Source organism: Filicampus tigris, chromosome 5 (assembly GCF_054856515.1).
Source record: "Filicampus tigris isolate MCC_2025a chromosome 5, RoL_Ftig_1.0, whole genome shotgun sequence".
NCBI lineage: Eukaryota > Metazoa > Chordata > Actinopteri > Syngnathiformes > Syngnathidae > Filicampus > Filicampus tigris.
In genome coordinates this window covers 14,418,718-14,433,259 of record NC_141221.1, presented here as the reverse complement: position 1 = coordinate 14,433,259, position 14,542 = coordinate 14,418,718, and the positions used below count along the sequence as shown (strand labels likewise).

General features: G+C 40.9%; 2 protein-coding genes across 5 annotated transcripts; both read right to left on the bottom strand.

The window, feature by feature from the left end:
• Positions 1-171: 171 nt before the first annotated feature.
• myl7 (myosin, light chain 7, regulatory) lies at positions 172-1,877 on the bottom strand. 2 transcript variants are annotated; one of them, XM_086029960.1, is made up of 7 exons: positions 1,819-1,877; positions 1,653-1,754; positions 1,513-1,588; positions 854-958; positions 704-782; positions 581-629; positions 172-493 (listed from the first exon to the last, which is right to left on the bottom strand). In XM_086029960.1, the coding sequence occupies exons 1-7, from the start codon at positions 1,819-1,821 to the stop codon at positions 284-286; spliced, it is 624 nt and encodes a 207-aa protein (XP_085886086.1). In that variant the 5' UTR covers positions 1,822-1,877; the 3' UTR covers positions 172-283. The 2 variants fall into 2 exon arrangements, with proteins under 2 accessions (XP_085886086.1, XP_085886087.1); XM_086029961.1 differs by having other exon boundaries at positions 258-497.
• A 1,612-nt stretch (positions 1,878-3,489) lies between these two features.
• Positions 3,490-12,697, bottom strand: gck (glucokinase (hexokinase 4)). 3 transcript variants are annotated; one of them, XM_086029953.1, is made up of 10 exons: positions 12,592-12,697; positions 11,085-11,247; positions 10,837-10,991; positions 9,702-9,821; positions 9,541-9,636; positions 8,231-8,330; positions 7,957-8,140; positions 6,667-6,822; positions 6,249-6,482; positions 3,490-5,531 (listed from the first exon to the last, which is right to left on the bottom strand). In XM_086029953.1, the coding sequence occupies exons 1-10, from the start codon at positions 12,598-12,600 to the stop codon at positions 5,384-5,386; spliced, it is 1,365 nt and encodes a 454-aa protein (XP_085886079.1). In that variant the 5' UTR covers positions 12,601-12,697; the 3' UTR covers positions 3,490-5,383. The 3 variants fall into 3 exon arrangements, with proteins under 3 accessions (XP_085886079.1, XP_085886080.1, XP_085886081.1); XM_086029954.1 differs by lacking the exon at positions 12,592-12,697 and adding an exon at positions 11,304-11,633 and having other exon boundaries at positions 11,085-11,221; XM_086029955.1 differs by lacking the exon at positions 12,592-12,697 and adding an exon at positions 11,304-11,375.
• Positions 12,698-14,542: the final 1,845 nt, after the last annotated feature.

The window sequence follows — 14,542 nt, the reverse complement described above, 5'->3', positions numbered from 1 at the left end:
TGTATGTAGTTATTACTAAGGGTTAGGAAATTCATTCATAAAAATGATCAGTTAATTTTCTAAATAAAAGTTAAATAACTTTTTGTAATTACAGATGTAAATCTAATTTTTACTTATCTGCAGGTACTGAATATTTCATCTGGTGTTATAGTTGAGTTTTGATACGTTTGGACTTATTGAGCTAAATCTGGGACTTCGTGCACTACATTTCATGCCATCTCATGCATAAATGTGTGCTGGTATGACCAAGTTATTTCAATCCTTGAAGAAAAAGCAAAGTGAGTTACTGTGTCATGGAAAGAATCGACCCTGCTGTGAACAGGCATGGACAGTACAGAGAGTATTTATTCCAGCTATTTAAACATTGTTCTATCAGTTCCAGACGGCCTTGTTCAGGACTCTTCCTTCTCGTCTCCGTGTGTGATGATGTAGCAGAGGGACTTGTAATCAATGTTCCCTGTCGGGTCGATGGGAGCCAGCGCAAAGGCCTGATCTACCTTTGGAGTAAAGCCAGAGGGAACATGAGTGACGGGTCACAGTGGGAAATGATATTTAAAAGGTTGAAAGAATGCCAGCCCACCTCCTCCGCTGTGAATTTATCTGCCTGGTTCAGCAATAGTCGTCGAAATCTGGACCAGATGGAGAAAGTAGCGAGTGAGCTTGCATTGAAAGTAAACACGATGGATTCATTGTCGGGACCTACTCTTCCTTGTTGACGAAACCTGTCGCGTTGGGATCGAAGAGCTTAAAGGCAGCGAGGATGGTGTCCTCTGGATCGGTCCCTAGATGAAACACGACCAAATCACAACCTGGCATGGTGCAAACAAATCAACTCGTCAAGAACAATTCTCACCGTTGAGTTTCTCGCCAAATAGGGACAAGAAGACGGTGAAGTTGATTGGTCCTTTTCCCTCATTCAACATCTCATCCAGCTCTTCTTCCTTCACGTTCAGCTTTCCTGACACACACAAACACGTTGAATGATGTGGCTAATTTCGCAGGTGAGCGCGGATTGCGGATCTTCAAGAGGGAGGACTGCCTCGCTGAGAGAGTGCTCACAGCTGTCTTTATTAAAGGCCTACTAAAGGAGCTCCTTTCATTTCCCATTAATACTGCTAGTAGCACACAAGAGGCTCAACATGGCAGAGGCACAGCTGCGCCGTGAAGTGGGCACACCACCCACAATCATTCGTGTGTTATTTAGTTATCCAGTTATTTTCAAAATCAACTTTTTTGGTATCTACAATGTATTTTTAAATTGACAGTGGGTCATATATATATATATATATATATATATATATATATATATATATATATATATATATATATATATATGTTTTTTTTTTTAAATGAAATTTTGTATTTGGAAATAAAACATAAAAAATCCAGGTAATTTTCTCAGTAAAAAGATTTCCTAAAATCAAATTAATTTATTTTTTTTTACATATAGTAAAGCTGTTTTTTTTTAAGTGTAAAACGTTTGAGAGGCAGAGGTATAGAATAAAAGCCTACCCAGTTGTGCATAGGTTTCCTTCAGGTCTTGCTTCTTAATAACGCCATCTCTGTCCTGGTCAATGCAGCCAAAAGCCTACAGAAAACAACAACGGACCTCTGCTGATGTGTTCACTTTGTTGAAATGTAAAATGTCCTACCTCCTTGAACTCTTGTATCTGGGACTGCTCAAACATGGAGAAGACATTGGAGCAAGACTTCTGTGCTCCTCTTTGTCTCTTATTGGATGCTTTCTTGCTTGCCTACGTCAAATATAACATTCAAGTCCTATGCCGAATCTTGTCTTTTTCTGAATTCGTAACTTACCATGTCTGCGTGATCCCGCGTGGACTCCCGGACGAGGCCCGATGCCGGGTTGGGTTTTATATGAAGCCCACCTTATCTTCTCACGCTTATAATAACCAGTGGTGGGAGTGCAGACCCTTACATGGATACAACTGTTGTCCATGTGTCACCAAAAGGGAGCTGATAAGAGGAGACGCAGGATTCCACCTGGCTGGAAAGTGGAGATACGCCAAGTAGGGTGGGCAAAGAGAGTGACCCCTGATGTTTCACAGTCCTCTGTCATTTTGCTCAGCTCTGATTGTGACTTCAAACAAAGACAAATCCTACAATATTTGTCACCAAGTACACTAAACAAATCCACATCAAACTTAGCAAAGCGTCTTAGAACTAGTTAATGCGATTTTTGTAGAAATAATATAGGAATTCTGGACAGTTGACACTCAATTGAAATCCTGTGAAATTGACTGAATTGTTGAAATGTAGGATGTGGGAGTTGACGGTGGAATGGTTGAAATCATTTGTGAATTTTGCTGTCAAAATTTGAGAATTTTAGGAACACGGAAAATAATGGATGGGTGGATGAACTAATGTGAGAAGTTCCAAAGATGTTCTGAAATAGCTGAATAGTTTTTAAAATGTTTTGAAATGGTCAAGGAATTTGGAAATTGCAGGTAAACTTGTAAATATATCTCATAATTTTAGAGTTTTATTATAGACATTTGGTAAATTGAGGACTCCGATAAATAGTTCCCAATTACATCCTGACGCGCTAAACAGTTAAACAGCTAAAAGTTTGAAAAGGTCAAGAAATGATTAAGGAGTAGCTAAATACTGTTAACTATCTCAAGTTGTAAATCTTGTAATGGAAAATTTTTAATTTTAGGAGCGTAGGGACTATTGGATGCAAAAAATGCTACCCAAGATGCTTCTCGATCTGGATAGTTTGAAGCTTGACTGGTTTAAAATGGTCAATAAAATTTCTCTTAATTTGGCAATTTTATGGTGAAATTTTGAGAATTTGATAGCTACTTCCCAAGATGTTCTGAATAGAATGAACAGTTTGAAATTGGAATATTTTTTAATCAGTCAAGAAATCTGGAAGAAGGAGGTGCATGTGTAAAATAGCTCCTTAGTCAATTTTATTGTGAACATTTTAGGTATGTGAAACGCTGAACAGTTGAAATGGTAGGAAATGTCAAGAAATGCCTAATTTGGGAATTTTACTGTGAATATTTGGGAATTTTAGGAACGAATTCTAATGGAAAAAATGCTCCCTAAGATGTTCTGAATGAGATGAACAGTTTGAAGTTTGAGTGATTTCAATTGGCCAAAAATGTGGAAGGAGCACATTAATGTGCATAATATTTGGGAATTTTATTGAGAAAATGTGGGAATTTGAGGAATGGGATAAATAGTCCCCAAAATGTCCTGAATGAGCTGAACATGAACAAGTTGGAAAGGCTTGAAATGGTCTAGAAATGTGAAAATTAGACATGAAATATCTAATCAAAGTTTGAGAATTTTATTGTGGAAAATTTGAAAATTTTAGGAATGTGGAAAAATAGTTCTCAAGATGCTGAACGTTTGTTATTTGAGAAATGCGTAAGCAGTCGGAAAAAAAACCCCAAAAAGCTGGGAGAAGACTATGACAATAAAACCAAAGTTTTTGTGTGCAGAATAATGGAGCATTCACGCAATGAAGTCGTTTTATTTTCAGTCGAGTGTATTCTCTCTGAAAGCGCATGTTATGCTATACACATGAAGCCAACGCTTTATTGGCTGCTGTGCAGCGGTCGAATCGACACTGGTCTTCATGTATGAACTACATCATGAGCTGGTCGCCAGCCAGTCGCAGGGCACATATAGACAAACAACCATTCACTCAAACATTCACAGCCGTTCGGTCTTTAGTGAACCCAACATGAATGTTTGTTGGAATATGTGAGGAAGCCAGAGTACCGGGAGAACATCCAACAACCAGAACTGTGAGGCCGATAATATAAAATAGCGATACCGCGGTGGATGACATTTGTGGTATTGATACAAAAGCATCAAATCGCTGTGTACTTGATGAACTGTTAATATTCACCATTACATAGATTTTTATTGCACAAACACCGTCAAGTTATACTATTGCTATCATTGCTCCAACCTTAGTAGTTGACTATGCTACACTCTGCACTACATGATGATTCTGAAAGAGTGGTAATAGTACCGCTCGTGGTAGTCAGGCTCGCTCAAGTGGTAGGTGAAAGAATCACTGTCCAAGTAGAGTTTCAGTTGAGTTTAGCCCTCTAGTACATTTTTCCTATATTTAGGCACAGTGTTAATGTTCAAACTGTGCACGATGTTAAAGTAACGTAGGATATTTTCATGAACACGTAGACCTACTACACTACTGTATTTTAATGTTTGTCATGGTGGTTGGTACTTGGAGCGCTCAGCTTTTTTTGTGGTTGCAATTAGGGTGAAAATGGTTTGAGAATGACTGTATTAGAATATCGTAGAAAAGTTCCATTATCTCAGTGGTTCCATTAAAAAAAATAAAACTCATGATACAGGTTTAGTAACTACATAGTGAAATATTTTACTTGTCGGGTCGATTCCTACCCAATTTATATACTGTACTTTGATGGTCTATCTAATTTTGTAGTTTCGCAACATGGTAAATTTCGGCTTTCGGTTTGCTGTAAACTACAGTCAGCAAAATGATAAAAAATAAAATCAGGAAATATTTCACTTTGTAAGCCCAAAGTGAACTATTTCATGAATTTATTTTGGGACGAATCTAAGTATGAATTTCACTTTTTGAGGTGAACCACTGAACAATAATTTCCCCAAAATATTCTAATTGTGAGATGCACCTGAATTTCACCTATAAAATTACCAACACGCCACAGACAGCAATTGTCAATGAAATGAAATGAAATGAAACCACTAAAAATGAATATTACTGCACAATTAAGCAACACATTTGATTCAGTCGTTTTCCCCCACATATGTACAATATCGAACCAGACTTAAATATCAACCAGTCACTATTACATAACTCCACATCAATATCAATGGCAGAAGTAGAAAATTTGAAATGCCACCGTGATGATGATTGCAGAAGAAAAAAATCATTGGCCGCCACTGGACAAACTGACTTAATATTACAATAAGGTGCCTTTGAGACTTGCCCATTTTCCATAAAAAATGCAGAGATTTTCCACTGAACTTCATATTCACTGTGTTAAGTAGATGTTATACTGTTAGAAATGCATATTGGCTAACCAGCTACACTTTTTCCCCCCTCTCCAAGCAAACCTTTTAGCTAATGTTAGCATTTAATGAGCACATGGTGGACCTGGACTTAGCAACATGCTTCAGTTAGCATGCTAACTGTGTATTGTTAAACAAATATACAGTGGTGCCTTGAGATATAGCAATTGATATTTCACTTCACTGTGACAGAAATTCCAATGGATCTCTTTGTTGCCATCTTCCAGTGCTCTCAACAGACAAGTATGGATGCAGCGGACATCTTTTGAGAAGACGTCATGGAGTCAGCAGTCATGTTCAGTGGACCTGCCCGGTCCGCCTTTCATTGTGTCAGCAGGCAGGCCGCCATCTTGCAGGCCACTGCGGAGATGAGCGCCGCCCCCCGACCGCTTCCCTCCTCTGATTGGATGAAGGTGATCTCGCAGTGTGGGGTCAGCTCTCGGACTATTTTGTGGAACCTTTCACGAAAACTACAACAACAAAAACACACACACTTTGGCCTGATTAAAAAGAAATGTTTGATGTGCCAGCTCTTAAAGGGGAAAGCAAGTCAAACATTTTTTAATATGTTCAATGTGCCCTCACTAGTCTAAATTAAGCAGCAAAATCCACCCATTTTTATCCATCTCACGGGGAGGCCATTTTGTTTTTGACTTACTGTCGACTGAAAAATGACAGAGCGGCTTAGTGCTTAGATAACGACCAATCACGGCTCACCTGGATGGAGTTTGCACATGTGATATTCACAAGCCGAGCTGTGATTGGTCGTTACTTGAACCCTGAGCAACTGTGATGTCATTATCAGTGGACAGCAAGTGGCAAAATGCCTGCCCACTGAGAGATATTTGAAAAAATTAGATTTTGCTGCTTAATGCATTATCCGTAAATACAATATTACTCAGAATACACTGTTTTGACTAATGGTGCCACTTTTTTTTTTACTTGACTTCCCTTTAAAGAGGAAATCAACCCAAACGTATTTTTTCAACTCTTATTCCACAAACGCAATATTTATCAGAATGCGTTGTTTCAACTAGTTTGCTTGCATAGAACATATTCTTGAAAAAAATATGTTTGGGTAGACTTCCCCTTTAAGTAAAGGAGTTGACTATACTGTCCTATTTTTTTGAACACAAGAGTTGTAGTACAGAGTGTGAGTATTTTTGCCACCTCGGACTATTTCTCACCACGGGTGCAGCTTGTAAACGGAGCCATCCACGCCCACGGTGATGTTGAGGTCCTCCTGGCCACGTCGCTCCCTCATCAGGTTGATGACGCCAGCGAGGCCGGCGCCGCACATGTGGGCCGAGCGAGTAGAGACGCTCTCGCACACCAGACCCACGATGTCGCAGTCCAGCTCGGACGGTAGCACACCCATCGACGACAAAATATTGTAGATGTGCTTCCTGTCACCCGAGTCACTGAAAAGGGGTCCAGAAATAGTTTGAGAATAAAAGCTATATTTTTGTCCAGAACAAAGCGGCAAAATTATGAAAATAAAGTCATACATTTAAAGAGTGAATGAGAATGTTTTCAAACATTGTAAAACAGGTTGGGGTTGAGTTTTTTTTTTTTGTAAAATTATGAGAGTCTCCTGAAGCTCACCCTTCCACCTGCGAGACATGTCTCGTCTCAAAGCTGCCACGCGTCTTCAGCACCTCCGATGCCTCGCCGTTGAACAGCAGGTTCTCGTTGACCAGCTTCATCATGACGAGCCTCACCAGCTCGCCCATGTACTTGCCGCTGATCAGCTTCTCAAAGCTGCGGGGGGGGGGACACGGGTGACTTTCAAAAAAGAAAGAAAGGCCTAAAAGAAACATTTGGCCTTGAAAGTGACACGAGCAAACACGGTGCGCTCGAGAGGCTGAGTGTCACTGGCCTCAGCGGTTGTCTGGCGTCAAAGGTAAACAGCCATTAAGCCGACAGGCACTGTGGTGATCTCATTAATCTGGCACCTTCACTCGGAGGCCGGCCGCTGACGTACGAGGCCCCGCGGCCGTCTATAAACATCCTTAAGCAAGAGCGGTCCGTAGCTTAGCAACCAGCACCGGGAGCTCAGGTGAGTGTCGGGTAAGTAGTACCACATTGCGCTAAATGATGCCCAAAACAAGAACAGTCGGGGTGCACAGATCTCCGCCAATTCCATGCTCCCAAATTTGGGGAAATAGTTTGGAGCTGGCTCCTTCCAACACAAAACAAGGTTCATAAGGACATGGATGACAGAATCTAGTGTGGATGAACTTGACTGGCCTGCACAGAGTCCAGACCTCAACCCAATAGAACACCTTTGGGATGAATTAGAGTGGAGACTGAGGCCTTTTAGTTCTACATTAGTGTGTGACGTTATACATGCATATATATCTATATATATTAGGGATGTAACGATTAATCGAAAATCGACTAAAAAACGATTCAAGCCGATTAATCGAATGATCGATTTGAATCGAGACAAATCGAGCTCGGACATCTCAGCACTCACAAGCCCTATACAGCAACACCTAACAAAAGACAACATACCTAGGTCATTAGAATATAGTAATTTAGAGTGCTTAAAAATGATGTTTACATTTTTTTTCCATTCCAGAAGCATACCATATTTTGAATGTGTAGACCAAATTATGCGCTTGCGCCAAACATCAGTGCATATTGCATTTGTGGATGGCTGCAGCACCACACTAGGGCACAGAGACAAGCATGGGAGTGATTTTTTTTTTTTTTTTTTTTTTTTTTTAAATCGAATCGAATCGAAAATCGGGAACTGAAAATAGAATCGAATCGGGGCTTCAGTGAATCGTTACATCACTAAAATTCACTTTAACTTGAAATTTGTCCGGATTATAAATATTGTTGTGCTCAAGTGTGTCTCAGTGTCCAATTAGTGATGATCCAACTCACAGCTGCTGTCCAGGGTTGATGGAGGTCTCGTCCACCACTCTATCGTACTCCAGCCTGAACTCCTCCAGCTCGCCGTTATCTCCGAACGCCCCCCACTCCGTGTTGACGCACATGCGGCCCTCCTCGCCTTCCACCAGCTCCACCGTCCTCATCTCCTCCATGTAACAAGCGTTACAACCTGTACCTGATAGACAAAAACATACAGTACATAATATGTGTTAAATTTGCATGAGAAAAGAGGTTTTCGGGCTCATTTGTTGTCATCGTTTCATACCAACAATCATCCCCACTTCACAGCTGCGGTCTTCGTAGTAGCACGAAATCATGGTGGCCACTGTGTCATTCACCATGGCAACGACATCCATCTCAATGTCCTGAACAGCATCACAATGACAGTTAGTGTAATTCTTTCATCCATCTGGCAATCCAGTTTGTATAGCACTTGTTATCATTAGGGTCGCGTTACCACCAATTAAATGTCATATATTATTAGGATTTTAAAAGTATGAATTTTTCCTTTGAAATGCTTTTCCAGACCTTTACTGCAGCCTCTTTCAGTTCATGCTTGATTCTGGGGGCTTCTGCCATCAGTCTCCTCTTCAGGAGGTAAAATGCATGCTCTTTTGGGTTCAGCTCCAGTCATTGACTTTCACTTTTTCCCACTGATGAAGTTGTTGTTGTTGTTTTTGTTATTCTCTCTAAATTAATTCAATAATGTCCGTTGAAATACTTTTACAAGTGGGTGACTTCAAACAAAAGGTGCTCTGTCTTGTGTTATCGAACACATCAGGATGTAAATACCATGAAATAAAAGATGGGATTACAAGTTTTTATTTTCATCCACTGACAACATTCCCACTTAGAGTGCTTAAAGCCACACTGTGTCATATGTCAGTTTTTGTTGATTATGGCGGCGCCATGTGGACAAAAGCGGTAGTGTTTTGACAAAAGTCAACCGCATTTCCCATGCGCGCCAGCGTGCAGTGTCGTGAAATCCTGAGCTCTCGCTGGCTTGCAAGTTGGACTGAATTACATTTTTATTTCCAGGGGCTGCGTGAAAGATGAATAGCGATGAGGTAATGAATCTAATGTTGTTCAAACAATACTTTTATTTTTTTGTTTGTTTTGGGGCTTCTGCCATGACACTAGTAATAGCGCGTAGACGTTCGAATCGACTTCCGTCCTTATAGCGAAAGGAGGAAGTGAGTATGCCGTGAAGGAATTCAGGACATTTGTATTTTTTTTGTGTGCCAGGGCTGCTCCCATCCTCCTCAAAGTTTCTTAGTGCCAGTAAAAATGATAACGCACCCCCCAGGGCATGACAAAAGTCCCATTCAACCTCTTGTAAGTCAATGTTTCATCAAAAGAGCTGTGAAATTGTTTTGATTAAAGTCGAATTCTTGCCCAGTGCTGCTTTAATCAACTTTGACATAAATGTTTTCAGAATGCGGGAGGAATACGGACAACCCGGAGAGCATACAAAGTCCACGCGGGAAGGAAGAAGCCAAGACGAAAATGTGGACATGGTTCTGCCGTGCATCTTGTTTATGATTATTCCAAGTGTTTCCTTGTGCGCAAACGTACCCCTCGCCTCTTGATAGCGTCTCTGAGCAAGCCCACGACATTGTTCCCCTCTGCCCCAGAGGCCTTGAAACCTTTGGTCCAGTTGAGCAGGATGCCCTGCGCATGCACAAACACGGCTGTTACTGTACTGTACGAAGAGTTGGTGACGACAATGGCGCTACCTTGTCGATGTCCTCGTGGCGCACCGGGAAGGAGAAAGTAAAACCCAGAGGAAGCTTCTTGTGCTTGATGTTGTGCTGGTCTAAGAAGTTAGACATGCACTCTGCGATGTAATCAAACAACTGCGAACAGATTATATGTTACAATTAATGCGGTTGTTTGAAATACACAATGGAATTCACTTTGTTTGATGTTTAGTTTGACAGCAAATGTATAAAGTGAATTTCCTTCATTATTCGCTATCAGCCAAATTGCTGCTTGTTGTGAAGCAGTGGCATGTAAGGAAGATTGGGGGGGCTGCAACGGAGGGGTTATTCATACCGAGCACATTGGGTTGAGGATCAGGATTTTGATCCGACAAGGGTTAAAAATTACACGTACCATGATGAGTGAAAGCTACCAAGAAATTGATTACCAGGTTATCAGCATAGTTGTGGTTAGAAAGAATCCTGTTTTATTATGGACATTTAATAATAAGAAGAAGAAGCAGCAAAGGCAAGTCACATACAACCCCCAAAATGGAGTTGATTTGTACAAAACGACCCAGAAAATTGGGTCAAATTGATTTTATACCCAAATTGGGTTATTTTGGAGCCGGCAATTTATTTACTTATTCAAACCAACATTTTGGGTTACTTCTGAAATGAATAACCCACAAAACACAATTTTTGCGACCAAATACTGGGTGGTTCTTTGCCGTACCCAAGTTTGTTAATATCCTGTTAAATCCCTCAAGGCTACAGAGAGAAAAATATTTCAAGTTAAAGTCCAACAAACGCGTTGGGTCAGTCAATTTGTGACCCAATTTGGGTTATTTTAACCCAACACCTCAGTTCACAATACATCAACTTGACCAGGATTTGAACTGTGATCCCTGTGTCCAAAGTCAGCAGTGTTACCCGCCAACATTTCCTAAGAATGTCAAATTAAATCAATTCATTGTTTAATTAAATTCAATTTTCTTCAAGTTCAGTACACTGACCCACTTTCCACTCTTCATTTGCTTGGTCAATAAAAGTAACCCAATTTTGGGTAAAATTAAGCCAATCTGCTCAAAATCCACAGCTAAAGTTTCAGCCAAGTGTGTAAGGAAAATAACTTGATCCGATCATATACGTAGTTCCATATGGGACTCACCATCTCTGCAGTTCCCGTCATGGCATCTTCAGGAATGGAATACATCTGGTTCTTGGTCTGTACCTTCCAACTCCTCTCTTCGTCGGCTCCCACCTTGACCAGCATCACCCGGAAGTTGGTCCCGCCCAGGTCCAGAGCCAGGAAGTCGCCCACCTCTGTCCCAACCCACACTTCATGTAAATACACGGACAGGCGACACGTGTATTTTACGAGTGAGAGGACGCCATCGGGATGCGACGGGAGCTTACCTGAGCCCTCGGGGGTGGAGCAAACGTAAGTGGGCAGCATTTTGACGCTGGCCGCCTCGTGCGTCTCCAATCGCAAGCCTTTGTCCATCTCACGCCGCATCCTCTTCATGATCTCCTTCAGCTCGTCCTTCTGCAACCTGAGCTCGGATAGGATTTGATCAACCTGCGGCCAAAGCGCAAATCAAGACCACGTTGGGCAGGGAATAAGCGCTCTGTTACCATCACTTCATGGCTATCAAATAAACAGCTGAGGCCGAGAGACATTTTGACCATCTGCTCCAGATGCGAGCTGACGCACTCATCTTCACCAGGAAACGTGTTTCTAAACGTGTAATGTGTGCGTGTATTTAAAGCCAATCAAGTGTGAGCGCCACTGAATGAGAAGCTCAGCTGTTTTTATGCTACAGGTAAAGTTTAAATGCCAACGCCACGTCACAGGCCCACACCTTTGCAAAATCACCACATCTACTGCACACACACGCACACATTTAAAGCGAAACACCGTAACGTCACAAGTAACAGAGCTAAAATGTAACCTACTTATTACAAACTACTTACGAAATGTAGCTCCCTCTCGCTCCTATTACATCAGGCCTGCACTGTTTTTACGTAACGATAATAATGCGTCCGTGATTACAAAAAATAAATAAATAAATAAGAAATGATGTCTATTGAAAGTTTTTTTGGGGGGGGGGGGTGGCACCCTATTTCATGAGCACATAGTGGATCTGAACTAAGCCGCATGATTCAGTTAGCAAGCTGACTGTGTTGCGTTTAACAGATATATTTGCATTTTTTAAAAAGTTTTTATACTCATTCATATGTCAGAGTGGCCAGCTAAAATAAAAGTATAAAATCTGGACATGTATTTCTGAATTACAAGTCATTACTACTTATGCTAACTATCTGTATGATTTGAAAATACGGTGTTAGAAATGTACATTTTATTTTCTAATTTGTCTTCATAACCTTTGATTAATAATCAGCTGGAGGTTTTTGTCAAATAAATATATTCAAACGTAAGTATTTCCATAGTCAAAGACACAAACAAAAGAAGTCGTGTCAATATCAGGAACTATGAAGTCAAAATGCGTGTGTTCATGGTTTCTTTCTTCTATTTGTGCATCAACTGTCTTTTTGTCAATACACAAGGAGGTAGGGTGGGTGCTAGGGCGGTCTACATATATATACACATTTTCTCTAACGAAACGTAACGTAACCTAACGGAAAATAACGGAACATAGCGGAACGTAACATGACAGAACAGAACGCGATGTAACATAACGTAACGGAATGTAACGTAACGTAACGGAATGTAACGTAGCGTAACGTATCCATAAAGTGACATAACTTGGCGTAGCGTACCATAATGTAACATAATGTAATGTAATGTAACGTAACGTAACATATCGTAACGTAAGGTAATGTAACATAAAATAGGGCAGACAGATAGATAGATAGATAGATAGATAGATAGATAGATAGATAGATAGATAGACATATTTACCTTATCCATTGTATGACGACGACGACAACGTCCTGCCAATCATTGGTACCCTGCAGCCCTTCAAGGATTTTTGTATGCTTGTTATTAAATTTGAACTGTCCTGTCTTGAGAAAAGTCGAGCTTGTGCGGGGGAAAAAAAGAAGCCTTACTACATTATGACCAGCAGGAAATCAAAGCACAATTACATGGCTACAAAAGCATCTTCTCCCAAAAACACATGAAAACCTTTAAGCAGTATGAATGGCCAATGGATTTATCCCCACTGACATCTCATTTGTTAAATAAATGTGGGAAGATTATCACCGCCATTTTTATAAAGATCGTACGATGGTTGTCTCTTCATCTCCATCACTCTTATTCCAGTTGAGAGTTTGCCCGATCTGCATCAGTCCCAAAAAGTTCTAATACTTTAAAAATGAATTTGTCTCCCGTCCATTAAATCCAGAGGTGCATTTTGGCACACAAAAAAAGAAATAAACCAAACAAGCTGCTGCTTCAAGTTTTTTCAAGCTGTAGACGCAAGCCGAGCTTAGTTCCAGGAAAAGAAGGAAGATTTCCTTCACAGCTGCCCTGTCAAACATTTGCACCCAAAACCATCACCTAAGTGTTGCCTTGGAAACGAATTATAGGCACACTTGTGCTGTCGAAAACACTCACCGCGGAGGTAAGTGGCCAACAGGGAATTGTTAAATGGAGCAAAGCTACCGGAGAAAACATCAATTGCCACGCTTTGGGGAAAAAAGACGCACAAATTTACAAGTAATAATTAGCCTAACTCAGCATACAAATATGATTTTTTGGGGGAGTGGGGGCGGGTGTCTGGGGGTGCATAATCAATCCATCATTATTTATTAAACTAATAGTCATAAAGAGTCCAGCTAGCATCATGAAACATTTTATTGTGGACAATTTTAATTCCAGTAAGCTCTTGAAAATTTACCAGTTTGAAAAGGAATCAGGAATTTCAACTAGAAGTCACTTGAGCGGTTATCTTGTCGTGGTCAAGGGGTTTGAGTGTCCCCAGTGATCCTACAAGCTAAGTTGTCGGGGCATTTATGTCCCTGGTAGTATCACCTTAGGTGAGGTACCACACAAAGAACGGCCGTTTTGCATCATAAGTCCCTTACGATGATAAAACCCTTACATGTCGGGCAGAGTCGCCTATCAGAAGGATTTTCAACTCTCACCTCCGGCAGAGGTTTGACCACGTCCCACGGGAGGCAGGGGACATTAAGTCCAAGTGGACCATGCTGTCAATCTGAAGAAAGGGTTCTATTGGGTCTTTTCAGGTCAGTGGGACACTGGCAGCTGATGGGCATGCCAAACTGAATGCAACTTGGGGTGTCGCTGAGGAAACAACTTGGGCATTAGAGACTTTAGGTGAGGCCATGAAGAATGACTTCCGGCCACTTTAGAGGAAATTCTGATCTGTAGCATAAACCTTGAAGGGGTTATCCGCAAAGCCTGATTTTTGCTCCACCCCTCACTAATATTTGAAAAAGGCGCTTAAAGGGGGCGTTCCCTGGAGATCACTGGGCTTGCAAGGGGGGAGAGCGTTGGGCGTGGTCTGGCCGTGATTGACAGCAGCAGTGACAAACTACGAACTAAATAATTTCTATACTACAGCAGGCTATGCTAAATAAACTAACCAAATGCTATGCTAATGAATCAATATCCGGAAAACCAATATAGAGATGTTCTCAAACGCTACTATTCCAACTCCAACTCATTACGGAGGCGTGTACGTGATTCAAGATTTCAACAAACACGCACTAAAATGTCAAAATAATGACCAGGACATGAAGACAGCATTAGTAGACACCGTTTATGCAGTTTATCAGAAAAAAAAAAGAAAGAAAAAGTTGATTTGGGGGTGAGTACCACTTTAAAGTAGGTGGTAAATTTCTATTTGTACACTGTAGGTTTTTTTTTGTGATAAATTAAAAACATA